The sequence below is a fragment of the Telopea speciosissima genome, chromosome 5 (genome assembly GCF_018873765.1).
Source record: "Telopea speciosissima isolate NSW1024214 ecotype Mountain lineage chromosome 5, Tspe_v1, whole genome shotgun sequence".
Classification (NCBI taxonomy): Eukaryota; Viridiplantae; Streptophyta; class Magnoliopsida; order Proteales; family Proteaceae; genus Telopea; species Telopea speciosissima.
In genome coordinates, this window is record NC_057920.1 from 54,968,624 (window position 1) to 54,991,779 (window position 23,156).

Consider the following 23,156-nt stretch of genomic DNA (forward strand, 5'->3'; position numbering starts at 1 on the left):
AGGAAAAATAATTTATGAAGGAAAATGTGCATTGGTTTCAGCTATGTCATTTCAATTAATGTCTACAAGGTGTTTGTATAAATGCTGCATCACTTCTTTCCAAACATGATAGTGTGAAGCTCCAATATGTTCCCTTGTCTTAAACCTAAGCTGAATTCAAGAGCCAATCTAGTGGTCAATCCAACCATAGGATGTTAGGTGTTGGCCTTAATATCTGCCACATGGTAGATCAATCATGACCTAAATTTATTATACACGTGAGTGCTATGGTACCCTGATTATGTGTCCAATTTTTATTCAATTAAAGTGGGTCATGAAAAATTTTAAAGATTCATTACATTTTAAAAAACAAATGGATGAATAAAAATACAAGGGAAAAATGTAAATATATATTAGGTAAATGATTGAGTTTTGCTTTGAAAATTGGCATATGACCAATTTAGACAATACCCTTCATATTCAATAATTGGATTCATCAAATCATCTTTCAATGTGACACACATTACTTTGTCAGTACATAAAGCCTATGCTTTAGTCTCAGGTTCAAGTCCTCCCCCACCCTCCCCCCCAGATTTTTTTCCTCTAAGGTTCCTCATCCATACAGTTGTGAGGTTCTTGTTAGGGATGCTCGACACATGTCAGAGAGAAATCCAACGGTTGTGAGATGAAATACACTTCACGATGGTGGTTCCCAAACAACGAGTGACTCTCTCTCTCTCCTCTCTCCACTCTTGCCTCAAAACCATTCTCTTCTCTCTCCTCTCTCCTTGTTTGCAGTCTCTCTCCCGTCTCTCTCCTTTTTCACCGAAATGATCGGATTTGGGGTTCTACCAGACGAAATTGGAAAAGCCCACTAGCTTGAAGCCCTTCTCCACCATTTTTAATGTCTCTATTCTCTTCTTTTCCCCTGTAAAACAAGAATGAAAGTGAGAAAACTTTGCTTTTCTTTTCCTAATTGTTCATGTATCAGAAAATAATCAGAAAAATGTGAGAGCCTAATACCAACTTTATCAGCTCCAATCTCTTTCACAACAGCTTCAACAACTTCTAGAGGGAAGCGGCAACGATTTTGTAAGGTCCCACCATATTCATCTGTTCGATCATTAACTTGGTCTTTCATGAACTGCTCAAGTAGCTAGCCATTAGCCCCATGGATCTCAACTCCATCAAAACCTGCAGTCCAAGAAAAATTTTAATTGACTTAACAAACAGTATTAAAGATAATTCTTAACGGACTAAGCCATGAAGGCATAAAACCCACAAATAAATAGTCTAGCGCATGACTATGTTCCCAGTGAATGACTTCTATTGGGGAAAAAAATAAACAAAAAAACAAAATACTGAATGACTATGTTCCCGAATGCTCATCTGTAAAGATGAGGGTCAATTTTATCTTATACCCTCCAGTGTACGGGTACGGCATCTTCTTCTGATCCCTTACAGCGGTGACGCCGGGGGTTGATCCTTTCTCGGGAGGTTTTGGATTGTGATTGATTGTGACTTGTGAGGTTCATGAATCACAAATCTAATCTATGATTTGTCTTCTGACTTTGGATTTTGTTAACATGGACTACTGCAATATCGAAATTTCTATCAAATTTTCTGATACATGAACAATTAGGAAAAGAAAAGCAAAGTTTTCTCACTTTCATTCTTGTTTTACAGGGGAAAAGAAGAGAATAGAGACATTAAAAATGGTGGGGAAGGGCTTCAAGCTAGTGGTCTTTTCCAATTTCGTCCGGCAAAACCCCTAATCCGATCGTTTCCGTGAGAGAGGAGACGGGAGAGTTGCAGTTTCAGAGTAACTGCAAACGTGGAGAGAGGAGAGAGATGAGAGATGAGACGTGAGAGGATAGAATGGAGAGTGGAGAGTGGAGAGTGGAGAGAGGAGAGAGAAGAGAGTGGTTTTGAGGATAGAGTGGAGAGAGGAGAGAGAGAGAGCCACTCGTTTTGTTTGGGAACCACCATTGTGAAGTGTATTTCACCTCACAACCGTTGGATTTCTCTCTGACACATGTCGAGCATCCCTAACAAGAACCTCACAACCATATGGATGAGGGAAGAAGAAAAAAATCCCCCCCCAACATTCACAGTGCTAGTTGCTATTGTCGTCCTCTTTGGGTTCCACCTCTTGGAAAATTATCTCTTGCAATTCTTTGCCCGGTCCATTTCCCCAAGTCCCTCTAATAGGGGGTGGATCCCACCTAGATAGTGTGTTTGGGTAGGGGATAGGGTGATCATTTTCGCCCCTCCTAGGAGAGGAATTGCAAGAAATGGACGAACAGGAAATTGTAGGGGATAAAGAGATCCCCACTTCCACCACCCTTGGCCGCCCTCTTGGAACGCCATCCAAGTGGTCTATGGGCCCTCATAAGAAATGACCCAAAAAATAATGAAGCTTATGGCCACTAACATGTGAGTTTTGCCATTATCTATTCTGCAAATTCAGACTAGTTACAATTTAGAGAGGGAATGGAAGTGGTTTCTACAAAATGGGTGTTATTCTTCCATGTGATTTGTGACCTCAAATGATCCCAATCCCCTTCAATCCTTGTTGGTTTTGTCTAATAAGGACAATTAGCATGCGTGGATCTGTTGATTGGACTTGGGAAATTTTTGTTTTTTTGTCAAGTGGGAATGCTTCTAAGTAAGTAATTATATTCAAGCTAATTAATTTGTCAAGTACCACTTGGTAGAGCCATGCATGTTTGACCAAGTAGAGGACTCTTAGCTGGCAAAATAAACCCTCTTTGGTATGATTTGGATTTCAATTTCAGATTGATTTTATGAAATTAATCATTAAATAATTTATAACATGAAATATAAATCCCCTTTTCCATAAAATTCTAGTTTTGATGTTTTCTTGTTGACTTAGGGTGTGTTTGGATATTTTTCCCTTGTCATTAAACCACCATTATAGGCCCAAAGTCAAAGCGAGTTGGAAACTAAATTTGCCCTCCTTAGTTGAGAAATTGGACATTGAGTAATAGGCCTTTGACCAAAAATGGCTTGTCAGGTTTGTAATGGCATTTATAGCATTTTGGGTGTGTTTGGTTGTTGAGAAATTAATAGAAAAGAAAGAAAAAAAAGAGAGAGAATAACACATAAACTCATCATTCATTTCATTGTTACTTTCGACTTCATTCGTCACCTTAGTCAACATAGAGGGTGGACCTTGGTACAACGATAAGGTTGCTCAATTGTGACCTAAAGATCAAGGGTTCAAGTCGAGAAACAGTCTTGCCTAACCCCTTCAAGGGTTAGAACCAGGTGATTTCCTAGACTTTTGTGAAATGTTCCTTATTTTGGACTAAAAGCATCACAAACGGTACCATATTGTTGTCCTCCCACCCTAGACCAGGCATATAAGTTTGGGCCCATTTTTCTAAGTACTGGGCCTCACTTGGGTAGTGAAACCCCTTAGCACCTAGGATGGATTAATCCATTGCAATATATCCATCAGGCTCCGTTTGGTTGCAAGGGGAATCAAAGGGAAGGGAAGAGAAAATTTTCAAACCTAAAACAGAAACTTTTGTAATCATTACCTCATGTGATTATATAAGTACTTAAATTTCTTACCATATTTAGTAAAGATACATTTTACATGTAATATTTATTAAGTGACTGGTTGCAGCACGACCCTTATTTGACTTAAACGCAACATTAAGCGCAACGGATGAATGTGATCCATTGATTTGTTGTGTTTGCAATCTGAACCATTGGTACTAATTGTACCTGATTAGTCTTATAATACCGGTACTACCTCCTATCTCCGGTAATGAAACGACTTAAGGGTGTTAAGGGTGAAGGGACTGAAGGGTAATTTGACCTTCGTTCTTCTTCACTACCGGGAAGACGTTCTTCTGCTAAACCCTTCATATGAAACTTTGTGTTTTCTTCGGCCAACGAGAAGACACAAATCCTGGTTCTTCAGAGGTGGTGGTTGCAGATTTAATTGGGGATATCCACTAGCAGGTATCCACTATTCTCCATTGGTGGAGATCAAGAGGTCTCAATAGCAGGTATCCACTATTCTCCATTTGCTGTTGTCGCTCTTTTTATCTCTAATTTTTTGGGGTTTTTAAGTGAAATAACCCTTCTCTGTTTGTCTTTAATAGCAGGTTCCCCCAATCGCTGGTTGCAGATTTGTTTCGTAGATTTGTTTCGTGGTGTAGTGAGAAGACTCAATATCCCCCAGTTCGAGATCCAGAGCTCTGAAGAGCAGGTATACACCATTTGTTCTCTGTTTGGCTCTCTATCTCTTTAAAATTTGGAAACCACGGTTAAAGGGGGATCAAATGATATGGTTCTCATTCAACGTGTAATGATGTTAATGGCTAAATTAATTATATTACATTGGAACTTCTATTGTTAATGGATTAGATTGACTACATCATGGTTGTCAGGGATTTGATTGTGCAATTAAACAGTGCTGAAGAAATAATTGGTGCTGAACAGAGAACATACAAAAACCCATATAAACAGAGAACATACAAAAAACCCATATAAACAGAGAACATGCCAAAAAACCCATAACATCCCTACACTGTACTCCATCCACAGTTCCTTCAATCAAAAAATATATTAACAACAAAAAACCACCGCTGGTCGTGGTAGCCTATTCTTCTTCTGCAGAAGGTATCTCTTCCACCGAGACACTGTCTTCGATTAGAATGGGATTATCATACGAATCTCCAGGCCTACGCACTTGAGCTTTCTCATTTGCCATGCCATTTCGCACCATTTATTGACGCCATCTTCTATATGCTGTAATAAGGATCATGTTAGGGGGTCTCCTCAACGTGCTCCTAGCAATCCTCCTGCCGATGGGTCATTGTTGCCTGCGACATACCCGATTCACAAAACGTGCCATAACCTTGCTGCTAATTGGAGTTCAAATACGAAGTAATCCTGTATTTGATGAACATCATTCACAACACAAACACTCAACAAATTAAGACCAATATAGAGAAGATTAAAAGAAATAAGAAAAAAAAAAACCCAAAATTTTCTGCCCATCTGCCCAACATAAGATTAATATGATTAATAACAGAAATCAAAACAAATTAAGACCAAAATAGAGAAGATTAATATGATTAACAATAGAAAAAAACCCCAATCTCCATTATTCTGCCCAATATCCACATAAACCGTTATCTCTGAACATTCGCCAAAGGGAAAACGATCGTAGCATATGGAAAGTTCATGAACATCAAAGGGAAAACGATCGCACCCTATGGGAAGTTCATGAACATCAAAGGGAAAACGATCGCCCTAAAAAACCCAACTTCATTGAACCATTCCAACATAAAAAAAATTAGGGTTTCGAAGTGAAGAGTCATTACCGAGATATGAGAGTTGGGAAAAGAGTATGTGAATTGATACCAAACCTGCATTAATATAACTGCTTTGACAATGGCGGTAAAGAGAAAGGAAAAATAAGGGTTTTTCCCGCCTATTATTGGAGAAAAACCCATATGCAAACCGTGTCTGTCGCACAGTCTCTTCAAATCCATTTCCTTGTTCTATGGTACAGTGTAGCCACCTCCAAGTCCTAAGATCTATCACTCTAGATCTTTGTCCATCCATCGCCGTTGAGAGCCAGCTCTCTTGGTATGCAATTTCTTCATTTTCATCGCCTCTCTATCTCCTTCTCTCTCTCTCTGTTGTTCTCTCTCTATCTCTCTGTAGGAAGGTTAGCTAGGGTTCCAAACGGTGAACTAAATGAGGGGCTATTATCCCTCCTTGAAACCGAAAAATTAAAGTGATTTAGACATGTTAGTGTCTGACGGGTTCCCTAATTTCTGGTTTAATTAATGGAAATTGGACGGTCATGATAAAGTGGAACGATCAAGGGCACCCCTTGGATCCCATACAATTTTAGGCCACCAAAGCAATCGGATACGAATATATGTATCCGATTACTTTATCCGAATAGTTGTGGTTCATGATTTTACCTTCTATTAGAAATCCTATTTACATATTGGTATATAATTAATTTTTCGATCTACTCTTATTCTTATACAGTGGTCTATATGTTAATTTTTTACAAAAAAAAAGAAAAGAAAGTGTATATGTTAATTTATAAATTTTTTTTTTTTCGATAAGTAAAATATAGGGTGCGGCCACTCTTTGCTTCTATTAATTTATAAATATTAAGTATATAGTATTCTTTACATAAACAGTATTTGATTATCCTTTATATTAGGTGTAATTGGATTTTTGGATACGGATCGAATTCGATAATTTGGCAATCCAATTTAATATCCGATATCACTAATTTCATGTTATGTTTATATACGAGGTATGGGGATTGTATAGAGGCATACACAGATATATATTGGTGAGTGAATCATTTTAGATAGAGATACCGGCATACTGCTCGACACAGTCTACCCAAATTATTAAATGCATTTTGATCCTGTTGGATCTTACAAAACCCTGAATATCGTTATTTAATTTATTTTTTATTATTAAGTATCTTGATACGGATCGAATTCGGTAATTTGACAATCCACTTAAGATCTCTAGTCTAAATCCTGAGATATAATTTAATATCCGATATCACTAATTCCAGGCTGTGTTTGTGTACGAGGTACAAAGATTGTATAGAGGCATACAAAGATACAGTACTGATGAGTCAATCCTTTTAGATAGAGATACCGGCATACTGCTCGACACAGTCTACCCAAATTATTAAATGTATTTTGATCCTTTTGGATCTTACAAAATCCTAAATATCGTTATTTAATTTATTTTTTATTATTAAGTATCTTGATACGGATCGAATTCGGTAATTTGGCAATCCACTTAAGATCTCTAGTCTAAATCCCGAGATAGAATTTAATATCCGATATCACTAATTTCAAGCTGTGTTTGTGTAGGAGGTATGGGGATTGTATAGAGGCATACACAGATATATACTAGTGAGTCAATCATTTTAGATAGAGATACCGGCATACTACTCGACACAGTCTATCCAAATTATTAAATGCATTTTGATCCTGTTGGATCTTACAAAACCCTAAATATCGTTATTTAATTTATTTTTTATTATTAAGTATCTTGATACGGATCGAATTCGGCAATTTGGCAATCCACTTAAGATCTCTAGTCTAAATCCCGCGATATAATTTAATATCCGATACCACTAATTTCAGGCTGTGTTTGTGTACGAGGTACAAAGATATAGAGGCATACAAAGATACAGTACTGATGAGTCAATCCTTTTAGATAGAGATACCGGCATACTGCTCGACACAGTCTACCCAAATTATTAAATGCATTTTGATCCTGTTGGATCTTACAAGACCCTGAATATTGTTATTTAATTTATTTTTTATTATTAAATATCTTGATACGGATCGAATTCGGCAATTTGGCAATCCACTTAAGATCTCTAATCTAAATCCCGCGATATAATTTAATATCCGATATCATTAATTTCAGGCTATGTTTGTGTATGAGGTACAAAGATTGTACAGAGGCATACAAAGATACAGTACTGATGAGTCAATCCTTTTAGATAGAGATACCGGCATACTGCTCGACACAATCTACCCAATTTATTAACTTCATTTTGATCCTGTTGGATCTTACAAAACCCTAAATATCATTATTTAATTTAGTTTTTATTTTTAAGTATCTTGATACGGATTGAATTCGATAATTTGGCAATCCACTTAAGATCTCTAGTCTAAATCCTGCGATATAATTTAATATCCGATATCACTAATTTCAGGGTGTGTTTCTGTACGAGGTACAAGGATTGTATAGAGGCATACAAAGATACGGTACTGATGAGTCAATCCTTTTAGATAGAGATACCGGCATACTGCTCGACACAATCTACCCAATTTATTACATGCATTTTGATCCTGTTAGATCTTAAAAAACACTTAATATCATTATTTAATTTATTTTTTATTATTAAGTATCTTGATAGGGATCGAATTCGGTAATTTAGCAATCCACTTAAGATCTCTAGTCTAAATCCCGAGATGTAATTTAATATACGATATCACTAATTTCAGGGTGTGTTTGTGTTTGAGGTACAGATTAAGGTATTTGTAGGGTTTAAATGGATAAACGATTACCATTTCTATAGAGATATTCCGAAAAAATATCTGAATACTTCATATCGAACATGATTCTATTTTCTAAATGGACAGGATTTCAGTACATACAACCTAACGAAGTCCCTAACTCGAACCTCATTTTATTTTCCAAATTGGCAGCATTTGGGTACATACAATACAATATTGCTTACCTGTAAATAAGACACTAATAATCTTAATAGAAATATCTAAAATCCAACATCAATCAACTGAAATCCATTCAAACATAATTCAATCCCATTAACATACCAACCATGAAATAGTTATCCAAATCAAGCCCAACCAAATACACTTCAAGTCATCCTTTCAAACACCTTAAAATAACAATATTACAATAGCTTGTGTTCACACCCCATAATACAACAAAAATAAATATCAAAGACTTCTTCAAGGCCACCATCTTCTTCTACTGCCCAAACATATGTACCATCACCATCTCTCACTTCTTATTTAAGTCCATCCCACTGAAGGTATCCAAGAGTTCTTTTAAAGCTCTTGTTTGATTCTCCGAGCCTTTAATAGCTGCCATCAAATATCCTTTCATGAACTCAGATGAAGGCGTCGGAGCTTCAGTAATGGAGGTTTCCACACCGTCAGCTGAAGTTGGGAATCTTGGGTAAAAGAGCATTGTCCTTCATCTTCTATCCATTTGAACATTCCACACCCTTTACGTTCAGCCTATTTTTGAATTCACAAATTGTTAATCAGAGAATCAATTCCAATATCGTTTTCTATAAATGACATAATAATGTAAAACTTGGTATGGTAGTCATACCGAAATTGAGTTTGGGCAGCACCAGAATGGCCGACCTTTGCTTTTATCGGATTTAGAAGTTCTAACCTTACATTGTCAATTTCCACAGTCGCATAGCCTGAACTGATCAACCCACATGAAGAACTCACATCCTTATCGTGGACTATTGTAATATTCTCGACCATTATTTTTTACTGACCTAGCAATGCTTTTTATACAACTTATACCACAAAGTTCACAAGTAGCCATCTGGTCAATTATACCAATAAAAGGTAGCATAATATCAAGTAAGCTCAAAGGAGATTCAAATTTGTAAGTTGCAACCAAAATCATGGGATGCTGTAGACATAGAAGATTGAATTCATCCTACTAAATTAGAACATTCAAAAATAATAGAGTTTACTACAATCAACCAAATCTGTCAAGTTTATGGCACAGATAAGGTTTGTGAACTTCATGAATGGTATAGGACAAATGAAATTTGTTAGTCACTTATTAATACCTTCGAGATGTGGCTTTTCCTCATCTATAAAGAACTTCGTACACCAAATTTGTTGTACGCCAAGTGCTTGGGTAGAAGATCAAGAATGATCTCAAACATTCACCAATGACTAGACCAACAGAAATATTTTTAAACAAATTTCTGATAACCATAGCCAAAAGGTAAGTGTTCATGTAAAGTTGAAAAACAATTCAAACAAAAGCTTATCAAGTGCAACCACTGTAGGATAGCCACATATGTCTTCATATAACAATCAAACAATGTCATATCAAATACAGTCACTGTTGGACAACAACATATGTATTCATATAACAAATTAAATCAAGAAATGGTTTATATACTGTGGTCACTACAGGACAGCTACACATGTATTCATATGATACCAAAATAGCGAATCAAGCAATGGTTTATCAAGTGTGGTCACTGCAAGACAGCAACACAGCAAGACAGGTATTCATGTGAAAAATAATATTTGAAGAATATGAAACAATGGTTAATCAAGTGTAGTCACTACAGGACAACAACACATGTATTCATATGAAAAATAATTTGAAAATCAAGCAATGGTTAATCAATTCAGGTCTTATTCAAGACAGCAACATATGTATTAATATTTGAAAAATACTGAGAATTAAGCAATGCTTAGTCAACTGTGCTCACTTGAAGACAGCATTAATCATGTAACCTTATTCATGAACAGGACAGCAATAATCATGTTCTCTCATTCATACATTATGAGGAATTATGGATGTACCTTAACACGGGCAGATCATGGATAAGCTTCAACATTAAGAAATCATGAAAACATCTCAAAACAAGGATCGGGTTAGGTGCTTCTAATTGTCATATTGTTTAATCAAGATTAGCAAATCAGTTTTCAAGTTTGGATTCATATAGATATGACAACATGAGTCCTAATCAGAAATGAGAAGTCAGTTAACTAGAAATCATGGGAATCATACAATCATGATATCAGTAGAAAGGAGAAAAATGAAGGATACCTTACCTTACTATAATATTTCACCAATTCAAAATTCCAGAATTGCTATGACTAGTCACCATATAAATGTAAACAAGAAATCACAATTATAATGAAAAACAAAATAATGACCAGCATTGATTTTATCTACTCACTATTCCTTTTACCATGAATTCTCCTTATTTTAGTTTGTGTGTGTGTGTGTGTGAAGGAGATGGCCATCTCTCTTTTACACATTTCAGTAAGCTATAGTGCCTTAAAATGGAGTTCAAAGAGTTTAGAAACTTCGCATTTAGTATGCCACTAAATCTTCAAACCCTGAAGTTTGGATGTTTTGGGTTTTTTGTATGGAGTTCAAAGAGTTTAGAAACTTCAAATTTAGTGATCAAAACATCACATTCCCAATTCAGTGCCACAATGGAGTGTTGTGACCAACTGTACTTGTGTGTGTGCAATGTACATTTTAGAGACAACGGTAAAAGAATTTTGCTGGATTCCAATTATCATCATTTGCATATAAATCAAGGACTGCAAACATTTTAAAGATCGATGGTGAATGCAATTCCAGGGCTTTCCCAAAATGCTCATTGCAAAATCGTTGAGGTGTTCAAACCTATGAAAGAACGATGTATAATGCAAATCTAGGTGTTCGGCAAAATGCTCACAGCAAAATCGTAGACAAATGCTGATAAATCCTTTTGCCGGATACTATTCCCTCTTCTATAAAACCAATTATGCAAAAAAAAAATCACCATCTAATCCAATCCAACTATTCAACAACAGATTCATAAAATGAGAGCGACATAGAGAAATAGAGAAACAGAGGACAGATTCTACCTTAATATCGGTTTGCCGGAAATGTTGAGAAGGACGAGTTCGATCTACAAGCACGAGTTCGATCGGAGAGTGTTGAGAAGGACGAGTTCGTCGGAAATAGGGTTTTTCCCAAACGGAGAAATAAGGGTTTTTCCCATTTTTATTTATTTATTTTTTCACATTCGTTTGGTCGATTACCGGCTATGGGAAACTATTAACCGGTAAGTAGGTATGTATTGTGAACGGTTAGGATGTGTCGTACATATCGAACGAATTAGATTAATCCGTTGCGTTTACCGTTGAGTTTATCCTCCGTGGTGTGATCTTTTTCCCATATTTATTTTACATTTTAAACCAAACGGAATTGGATGCAAAGTAAAGTGAAATTTAATAATCAAATATGGAATGATTTGGATTTAGTGATATCGTCACATGGGGTAATGGTTACAAAAATTCCTTTTTTAAGTATGAAAATTTCACTTTCCTTCCCTTTGATTCCCCTTGCAACCAAACAAAACCATAACTTAAACATAAATCTTACCTATTAGGCCTAAGGCCCAGTGGGCTTATTCAATCTATATTTAACCCATTAGCCTATTTGTCAGAACAATTTCTATTTTTCATTTTTTTGGGGTTCTCGGAAGAGCTGTCCACAGCCTGGTGACGCTTAAAAATTAACCTTATACTTTATAACTAGCCATGTGGCAGTACATGGGTGGATCCTTGTGCTATAAGACCTCACACATATCTAATTACTAGTCAATTTCCTTATTATCAAAACAGATATAGAAGTGTTAAAAGTGAATTCAAAGTTTCATAAACATTTCGAAGAATGTTATTTCGGTATAATGGAATCGAATGGGAATTTCTATAATTTTACGTAACTTTAAACACACTTATGAGGCACTTCTTTTACCTATTATAGGTTGGAAATTGAATAGAAGTGTGAGGTCCTCTATCACATGCAAGATTCTAGAACTCATAATCGGTTTGGGATCAGTCTTAGTCGTTTCTAACTCGATTTTAATCTGGATCAATCAGAATCAGTTGCTTCTTCCTCAATGGTCCATTTTCTTGGAGCAAGGTTGAGTCAATAAAAAAGAAATACTAAAACTTCAAAATTAAAAAAAAAAAAAAAATACAGAAAAATAGAAATATCGCTAGGAAAGAAAAAATGGAAAGCAAAAAAAAAAAAATCATTTTAATGGAGAATTAAAAAAATTTTGCCCAAAGTCGCATACTACAATAAGTCAATAAATGAGGAAAAAATAGAAATAAATACTACAAATTATTCGGGTTTATGGCAAAAAAAAATCAAATGGCAAGAGATCACCTATAAACCTGTAAAAATATGATTTTTGTAGACTTAATTTTTGGGCAACTATTTGTAATTAAGGATTAAAAACATATATCCAAAAAGCATTAATTTTTTTATCTTATAAAAATAGTGTATTAAAATTTAGTATCATGCAAAATATTCCACATACAAACATGATTTCCATTTCATAATCAGTTTAGTTTAAAAATGGCAAATTTTCATGGCCGAACGGTTATTTCTTCATTTTTTTAGCGCAAATATCATTAATTTGCATCAGGTTTCTTCACAAAAATTGTAGATCATCAACATACAGACAACATACTATAAAATTATTGCCAAAATCCGCAATCCCTAGGATAAATTGTAAAAATATACCTCGAATTATGTTTTGGAATCCAAAATTCAGGTTTTCAAGTTCTGATCCCACAGTTCTCTTCTCAAAAACAGGAAGATACAGTAATTTGAATGGAATTGGCTTCAATTCAGGTGAGAAAATCAATTATCGATAAATTTACAAAAAATAAACAACTAATTGTAGGTCATTTATTAGTCTAGGGGCCATGAAAACAATAATATGCCATGTATTACACTTATAAATTAAAATGTACATTAGAAAGGAAAAAGGAAATAGTTGATCAAATGTTTTTTTGTTACCATCTAATCTAAACGTTGGTAGGGGGAGGTTTTGTGTAAGGTCGTGAAAAGTCGGAGCACGGTGATTTGTAAAAGAATGGGGGGTTTGTAATTTTAACCCATTATTTTCATTCAAAGGCATCATGTGTGACCGTACATCATGCACGACCGTGCACAAAACCTTTCGCCATATTATTTACAATTCTTTCCTTTTCCAACCCGTGCAACATATTTCTTGTCAATCCAAATAAATGCACATGCACAAATTAATGCAGAAATCGAAGGAATAATCCACTGGTCTTGCTCATCTAACTTTCAAAAATATGGCAAGTTAGGGTCCTAGATCTATATAACATTTTGCTTTTGGATATTGAGACCAAGATTGCATTTCAATATTATGTAGGGATTTTGTATTAGGGAAAAGTCCCTCTGAGCGAGCAAAGTAACCTAACTCTCCTCTCATCTTGATGAAAAATAAATGAAGGGGCGTAGGCTAACCCGCTTGCTCTTAGAACCCTCTCCTTGTATTGAATAGCATTTACTTGTTCTGAAAAGTATATTTTTTTGTGGTGAAAGGTTATATGTACAATAATGCTTGGTGCACGATCATACATATATTGTGCGATGGAGACAATGCCAAGGTCAAAATTACTAAAAACCCCATCCCCTATTTGAGGAAGCTTTCAATCCCATATGTGATCAAGCATGGAATTTTTATCTCCTACAATTCTGACACCCTCCAATTCCCCTGCAATCCCTCACATGGAAGCTAAAATGACCACTTACCCACTGCCTGGACACATTTCCCAATGCAATGGGTAAGTGGTCATTTCACTCCCATGTGAGGGATTGTAGGGAACTGGAGGGTGTCAGAATTGTAGGTGATAATGATCCAGAATATTTCAATCAGGTCCTTAGTGGTTTTTAGAGGGCTTTCATGAAAGTAGGAAACAATACAACATAGATTACAAGGATTATAAATTAAAGAAAAAGTTTTTGTACAATGCCAGTTCAAAAATGAAATCACACAACCCCTCACATATCACTATTCATGTGAGGGGATGATATGTCATTAATGCCCTTGCCTCCTTTGTCAAATTCCGAAGTGCACTCAGGCAGTGCAGAAAACCCTCTCCCTAAATTAAAATACAAAATTTTATGTCTAATGGAGTCTTCTTCTTCGTGACGTTTCCTCGACTTAGTTCTTCAACTTGGGTCTTGAAGCTTCTCCAATTGAATCTTTGAGACATCTATTACCATTTTCTCTAAGATGCTTGTCTACACCAAGTGCTGCTCTAGTGCACTTTGATGCCAAACTGCATGTGGGATTGAATAGACCTTTCACATTGAAACACATAATAGTAATCCCATTTGTACCATCATCCAAAGTTATTTCATCACCAAAACATGAGGAATTGATCCTATATATGATCAACAAATGTATACATGAATGTACGCTCGCACTTGTCTCTCGGAAACAACATTCTTGACACACAGTGTGATGCCCATATGAATCGAATATCCAATTTCGTCCCTTACCATGAACAATTCTAGGTTAATATCTATAGAGAACCAAAGCCCGTTAATATCATGCAACTATAAACATTGGGAAGGAGTTTTCTGTCAAGAAGTGTGGCCTACGCCAACACTCCCATGTGTCTATCTCTCTCCTCCTTAAAACAAGGGGACAGAGCTGTCTATTCATATGTGGAGAAAAGAGATAGACTCATGGGAGTGCTGGTGTAGGCCACACTCCCGGACAGAGTTGAGTGACCAAATCCAACCAAACCTTCAATGTAGGCAGCTAACGGGGTCATAGCTTCTTTAAATCCCCTTACTACCCCTTACCATCCGTGCTCAAACACTAATGAAGGGGGTATTCCGATCACTACAGCCCTGATTGATAACATTCTCAATTCTTGATTCCAGTGATTTTGATTCACGGGATAGATGGGGAGTGAAATTCCGCTTGGCAAATCCGATCTGATTCCATGCTCCCATGGATCAAACCAGCCCCAAATATGCTCCCAGAACATGATTTGCATAGCATATTTTTAATGATTTTACGATTCCGAATCAAAACTTAAGAATTGTGTATCCACCCAAAATTGGCCAAAGCTTAATGAATCGTTATCCCCTCCAATTCGTTGCCTCCTCCAATTCCTCACATGGGGTCAGAAATGACCACCCTACCTCTGCTCGAAAACACTGCCCAAGGTGGGATCCACTCCCCCTATTAAAGGAATTAGAGGTGCCTACAAATTGAAGGTGATAATTATTCAAGCCTAACACTTTTACCTCAAACCCAAAACCAAAACTATTGAAAGGGGAAGCCAAGCATCTTCCAATGTGATCTTTAAACTCTAATTGCACATCCAATGCCAGCTTGGCTATGAAAAGGGATCAATCAATTTGTAGATTCCAGTGGCTTCCAAGCAAATAGGGTCCCCCTAATTTATAACTCACACCTGTATTTCTCGTGAGTCACAAAATATCTTTGTTGGTAGTGTCGTTCTCAAGAAAGTAAACCAGACAGTGAATGAATATGTGAAAACAAAGACTCATGATCAGGTGTTCCTCTTAAGCTTTTTATATGTCATATCTCCAAGGACTACTTTGTCCTGAGCGAGTAACCCATTGCATCTAGCCAACATTTAATGGAAGAATAGAAGGGACTGTCAAGGAATAAAATTGTTTGAAATTCAAACCATTCTATATAGGGGTGAAGTGACTCTTATAGTTTTTTTGGGGAAAGGGTTCCGTACTCTGCTCGTGTTCAATTTTGGACAAATAAGGAAACTGCTTTTAGAATCTGAAAAAATGATATGTGAGAAATTGTGCAATTTCATTTTTGAGTTGGAGTATACGAAAAAATCAAAACTAAAAGATAGGATACAAGTTAAATTAGCGAGAAACTAAGAGGCATCACGGAGCCTTAAACAAAGCATCAGAGAGTCATAGAAAAGACAAAGTAGAAAAAAGTTTAAAAATAAAAAAAAACAAAAACAAAATGGTCCATCACAAACTAAATTTTCCATTCGTTGGATCGAAGGTACTACATAGCAAATCTTACACGACAACTCCATCCAGTATAAACTCCGCGACTATCCAAATCATCATCTTTTTGAAGGCACTTCGAAAATGCCTTACATAATTCTGTCATTCCCAGTCTACCTGATTCTTTGATTAATGACCCTTGAATAGCCCTCTTTCTACCAAAAAAAAATGGCCCTTGGATAGGACATAGACCCTCGTGATCATCTAAATTAAGGAGGGCATCCACTTCTCCTATTCAGTTAAAGTTTGGTATACTTCTCTATAAGTTATTAGGATGTTATGTGCTTAATAGAATTCGATCTAGTATATAGGCATTAGATTGGACCAAACTAGTATGAGATAAGTTAAAGGACTTGATTTAACGTGTTCCATCAGCTCTAAAGCTTTTGACGTATCAATCAAGTACCTAACATAGACATAGGTCAACTTCGCAAAGCTACTCAAGATATTTTTACTAAGTCAATGACAATGACCTATCTATTTCTATGTTTCATATTTTTAGAACCCAAAAGACTTAGGCGTCTAGCAGGTCTGGTTCAGGGTGTGTTGAGGTAAGTCCAGGCCCAGCTCAGTAAACATTTCTTTCAGGCTTGAATTGAGCATGGGTGGAAAAACCAAAAGCATTTACCCAAACATGGCCAATAATGGGAGCACCCACAGGGGCATACATATGGATAAATTTTTTTGTTTCACTGGGGGTGGGGAGGAAATTTCACATGCAGGGCATCTATGCTCAAGGCCACGCGATCAGATACCATTCTTTTTTTTTTGATGGACAAATAGCTGAGATTGCCCACATATACATGGATAAAATTTTTTATTTCACAAGAGGTGGGCAGAAATCCCACATGCTCCTATGTCTAGGCTCAAGGCTACGAGACTAGGCAGTATTCTTTTTTTCCTCGATGGGTAAGAGATCATTGTCTAAGAAAAAATTTTCTCATTAAACAAAACAAGGAAAAAGAATAATGTTCTTTGTTCGGGAGTGTTGCCTATGCCAGTGGTCCGAACAAAAAATGCAAACCCCAAGGAAAAGAGCAAATGATCGATTTAACTGGTTAAGTTCAAACTTTGATATCCTTACTATGCAGCCATACAGGGAACTCAATCCCATCATAATAGTGTGTTAACTGATTTTCTCTTACAAAGAAACCAACAATACAAAACAACCATATCTCTTTCATAAAATAAAACAACCCTATCTCTTTATGGTCAACGGTACATTAATCCTTTCTAATAAATATGGGAGAAGAAACCATCACCAAAAAAAGGAAAAATGGAAGAAGAATTAAACCAATTTTGGAGGACAAGGGGTCCAATGGTCCCTCCCAACAATATATACAACCCTAGCTAGCCCCAAATAAGAGGTGCCCCTCAGGTCAGCCAAACCAAATTAGTAGTCCACGGCCATTTGAACTTGAACTAGTTGATCTAACTGACACTTCCATCGTCATTTTTTTTTGTGCAACACATCCATCTCCATTTGGGGGCATGGTTTTAAGGATTGGTATTGGATGGTTGGAATCGTCCGATTTCCGTCAGTATCGGTGGTTGGCGGTTGATTTTAGATTGATCCTGCATTAGTGGATTGATACAGACTAAGAGTAAAAAGATTTAAAAAAAAAAACCAGTTTTTATTGAAAATCAGGGACAAATCTGTCCGATAAGGGCCAATCTGGATCGGTATCAGGTTGGTACCTCCCTATTGAATGTTGCATGTTCCATCCTCTGACCCTTCATATTCAAGGCTCCTCCCTATTTAATAACATGGGGTAAATCTACTCGAGTGGCCGAAATCCACCGGATTACTAAAAGTGTGCATGCAATATTGCACGAGATCAGAATGGGTATCGGTCAACCTGAAAACCGATATGGTATTAGATTGGAATCGACATGGATTGTCCGTAACAGACAAATTTGTCCCTGATTCCCCTTTAAAAATGGGCTTTGTTTTACCATTTTACCCCTTATACGTATCTTGTCATCGATACAATATCAGCACAGTATCGAGATTGGTACTTGCAAAAATCGGTACATAAACGATACCGATACCGATGCCTATACCTCTACCTCTACCTCTCAAATCATTATTATTTGCCTCTCTCTCTCACACACACACACATACATATCAGATGGTCCCAACTCCCATAATCCCATGTGTAGGTCAGAGTTTATTCTAACTTTCTAGAGCTTTTTCTCAAGATAGATGCTTCTTTTTACTGCTTCGATGAGTGAAAACACTGCATGAGGACAACCCCACATGTATGGCAAAGCTACTAAATAAACAATTAATTTTTTTTTGCTTTTTGGTCCAAATTAATTAAACAAGGTTATACTTCTAAGCAAACTCACGTGGATTAGCATATTCTAATGGAAAGTGACACTGTTAAACACCTATTCTTCAGAAAAATTAATCCACAATTAATGTTTTTTTAACAACTAAACCAGTTGGTGGTAGCAGTGAGTCCAGGAGGTCATAGAATAGACTCCCTGCTTCACTTCGCTAGGAAGTGAGATCCATCATCCATACCACGTTAGAGTGCAGTTTTCCACCAAAGAGATTAGGAAACCAAATCATTCAATTATAGGGAATTTAATGAAGCAAGTGTGGGCTTCATGAAGAATGTGAGAGGGCATGTGCAGAAATTCGTCATGACATTCTTTTTCCCATATATATTACATAGGCGTAGATCGTGCGACTATCAACCCAAATAACTAGATCACACCTGCACAATGGTTGAACCTCAAATATTTTTTTTTTTTTTTTTTTTTGGGTTAAAAAAAAAAACTGAAATATTCCTAAAGATCTATAGATATTTTGACAGATTGGTCAACAGTCAAAATGTTCTGATAATCATAGTGATTCCAAATTTCCAATCTTCCAATTCAACTGTTCTTTAAAAAAACACCATTGATAATATCCAAGGAATTGCCTATTCCTTGGGCTCTCTTGTTCATGGGTGAAGGCCCATATGGTGGGCCCACTATCAATCATTTTGGGTATAGATCATGAGACTGCTAGATACAATCTTCTTTGAGATCCACCAATTAGGATCAGGTCAACAACTAAGATCCATCAAAACCATAGTTGGAAAATCGGTTTTTTCAACTCCACTTGCCTTCTTTTTAAAAACTTTCTGATTAAGGTGAATCTTTTTTTTTTTTTTTCTTATTTCTTTAATTTTTTTCCCTTAGTAAAGAAGGGTTAAGGTTATGGTTGCTTCAAAGATAAGAAGTGGAAAATAAAAAAAGGCTAATTTTAGAGATAACAAATTTAATTTCTAGGGTTTTGTTTAGTTGTAAGGCGAATTTATGGTCTATGATTTGTATATAACCCAATAAAATAAAATAAAATCAGTGTGTTTCATATGACTTGGGCGAAAATACTGAGTCAATGAAAACTCAAACTAACTCGGATCTTGTCTAGTCATTTCTTAAAACTAGGTGAATTTTCATCACTCCTTACTCTGTTCCATTAGTTTTTTTTTTTTTTTTTTTGGCGGGGGGGGGGGGAGGGAGAAGAGAAAACTACCTAAGCGCATGCGGTTCTACGTTGCCCCTACATCCAGACACAGATGTTGGCAAAAAAACTACCACATCCTCAGGAACTGTCCATGAGGTGCGATAGTCATTTCACCCACCCTTGTGTCTAGACATAGGGGCAGCGCACTGCATACTCCCAGGTAGGGTTCTTTCTTCCTTTTTTTTTAACTCAACTAGACTCAATACCTAGTTTTTCAACTATGATCCAAACAAGTCTGACCCGGATTTAAACCCACTATTTTTTTCAATCCAAAGCTAGTAAATGTACTTGAATAGACCCAAAAATCCAATCATTTTTCTGGATTCTGGAATGGGACCACTCAATTTCAGGCCCTCCTCCATTGAAAATTTTATGAGCTTGGTGGGGTCAAATAGTAGTTGCTAGGTCAATTCTTGGTGTCAGTTGCAAATTACAGTCAGGAAATCAAGAATTGAAACCAACATGGCAGCATGGCAACATAGCTAGGCTATGAGCCCTATGAGCCCTATCTTATTATAAGAGTTTAGCAAATCTATAACCCACACTTTATGGGCTTTTTTTTTTTAACTAATTTCCAAACTGTATTAGCATCAAAACCGAAATCAAGAGTAATGAGTACAAACTAAGAGTCAAATTATTAGCAACAAAAACAACAATTAACACAAAACAAGAACTCTCTTTACCTGTGCACAGTTCCATTCAGAAAGAAAACAAGAAGAAAAAACAAACAAGTGAAACCAATGTTTGAGTAAAAAAACAAATATTTAGTAACAAGAAAACCAAGAGATTACAGAACCCAAATCAACTAGAAACCTCTGTAAATCACAACAAAACAAGGCAATATAGCCTTGGGATTAAACACAAACAGTTCATCCAAATTTGAGTAGATTTCAGTAGGTCCAGCTATTGAATCAAACTCTTCTGCATTTCCATCTTGGTTCTTCTTCACTCTTCCTGCAATTACTCTACAAACCAACATTGCCCTTTTCTCATCTTCTGATTTAATTTCAGCTTTGTCATGAGCTTTTCCACTTGTAGCAGTTGTGAAGATCCCATTATTCCCACTTCCTCCATTGACTCCTGGGATCTTAAATCCATTTCTTATAATGTTGCAAACATTACATTGGGGTATTGAATTGCAGAGATTGGAAGAGCCACTCATTCCAATTGAACATTCAAAGGTTGTGCAGTGGAATCTCAAGAGCTCATTCCCATCTGCTACACATCTTGGGTTTTTCTTTCCAAGCTTGCTTGCTTTTGCTTTAATAGATTCTCTGTAATCTTCAAATCTGGTGATGGTTTTCTGACTGTTGTTTACTTTGAGAATCCTGTCTATTTTGCAGACTGAAGCTTGTTTCTTCAACCAACTTGATTGGAATATGATCTCTACAATATTTCTGCTACTGTCTTCAGGACCCAGTTCAGATACTGTGATTCCCAATCCATAAACCAAAAAAAAATGAAAGAGAATCAGAAAGCTGAACACATTAAGAACAATTTGATGCTATAAAACAGAGCAAAAAAATAAGAAATTAGTGGGGTTTTTACTGTTATAAATTCATGGATTTCTGTACAAAATTAGATTTTGGAGAAATCAAAGAATATGAAGAGATCATTTCTGTAATTAATGTCTTACCTGCATGTCTAACAATCTGATGAAGCTCCAAATTCTCAGCATTTGTGAAAATCTCTCCACATTCAGGACAGGGACAGATAGTAGCTCTCAGAGATGGATCTCTTGGGAGGCCAAGAACTGGATCAATAACCATTCTACACTCATAACAACCTGAAAGTCTACTCAAATGCATTCCCCTGAAAGACCCACTAACAGAAGAACCAGTTCCAGAAGAGAACCTTGAAGACAATGATGATGAAGAAGCAGAAACAACCCCATTGAGTTCATTCAAAGGAGCTTTCATGGATCTACTCGAAGCAGAAGTATTACAAGAACCAACTGAAGTACTGATTGAAGCCCATTTCTTATCATCTTCAGGAGAAGCTATTATTTCAGGCCTGTGCGTTACTCTTGTGTTGCTACAAAGAGATCCAGAACACCCAATTTTCTTGCATCTCTTACTGTTCTCCTGTATGGACTGCTTCTGTTCACCTGTCTGGTAATGTTTACAGGTAAAGATGTTCCTCACTGCTGCCCAAGAAGGTGGCTTTTCTGTTGTTTTCTGTGGTTTTTGGTTCTGATTTTTGTGGGTTTTCATTCTGGGATTTTTGGTTTCTCCCATGACTATGAGAGAAGAGTTCTAAAGCTACAATGGTGGCTCTCTGTTTCACCTCTTCTCAGATGGGTAGATTTAAGTAACAAAGGCTCAAGAGTCTGAAACAGGTGGAGTGATGGAGGTATTTGGATTTGGATGTGTGGGCCTTTCACTTTTTTTTGGTAATATAAACAAATTTTAATTACAGACCTTTTTGTGGCTAATCACAATTACATTATTGGCTGATGAGTATTTGCATCAGCGAGGGAGGACTGAAGGGGGAAATCTTACCTGTCATTGCGTCGTACCGGGTTCAAAATGCCACAGCAGGATCAAACGGTTCTGAACCCACAAAATCATAGATCCTCTAGGGCATCAGATTTGACAATAGGGATGTAAACGGAATAGTCGAAAATTCGAATTCGATTTTTGCATCCTTATCCGTTTAGGAGTACCTGTATCTAATCGGAGGTTATCCTGAACCGAATTTGAATAATCTGGAACATAATCTATCCGATTCGAATAGATATCAAACTAATAATGAAAGTAAAAATTAACTAATTATCGTAAAGGGTTCTTGAAAATTCGACAGATTCAAAGAATGGGGACATGAGCTAACACAACTAAGAGACATGGATTGAGAGCGAATTGTATCTATCGAGTACCGAAGGAAGGAAGGTCCAGATTACACAAGTCAGGATTCAAAGATGGATCCGTTTAGGGGTATCGATATCCGGTTAGGGGATACCCAGATCTGATCCGTATTCGATCCGTTTACATCTCTAATTAACAACCATTATACCATAAATGTTTGCTTTGTATAATACATGTGCGGCCCACAAAATCATAGATCTAGACCGTTGAAGGAGCATCATCTACCTATTAGAGTTTTGCCTCTAGATTTTAAGTTTATGATCATGGGTCACAGAAACATGGTTACCCTTAACCCTGCACAGCACATATACCTCAAAGCTGAAACCATACACAGACTCAAGACATTATAAAATGTTTTTTCTCTCTTATTGGGAAAAGCTTGTTTGATTCCTCCTGCCTCCAAATCAAGCAATACTAATACTTTAATTATATTCTACCGTACCTTATAATTTTGAAATTATAAATCTTGTAGAAGAAAAAGTTACATAAATTAAAATAGTAAGAATTTATTCGCATCTAAACATACACTTTTCAAATTTTTTAGCTTTTAGGGCAACGGTATAATTTACATTAAAACGTAACAAAAGTAATAT

The 23,156-nt window shown here is 36.4% G+C and overlaps 1 protein-coding gene across 1 annotated transcript; it reads right to left on the reverse strand.

The window, feature by feature from the left end:
* Positions 1–20,311: 20,311 nt before the first annotated feature.
* LOC122660855 lies at positions 20,312–22,019 on the reverse strand. Its single transcript, XM_043856106.1, has 3 exons — positions 21,336–22,019; positions 20,474–21,127; positions 20,312–20,432 (listed from the first exon to the last, which is right to left on the reverse strand). Exons 1-2 carry the CDS (start codon positions 21,934–21,936, stop codon positions 20,505–20,507), a joined length of 1,224 nt encoding a protein of 407 aa, XP_043712041.1. The 5' UTR covers positions 21,937–22,019; the 3' UTR covers positions 20,312–20,432; positions 20,474–20,504.
* Positions 22,020–23,156: the final 1,137 nt, after the last annotated feature.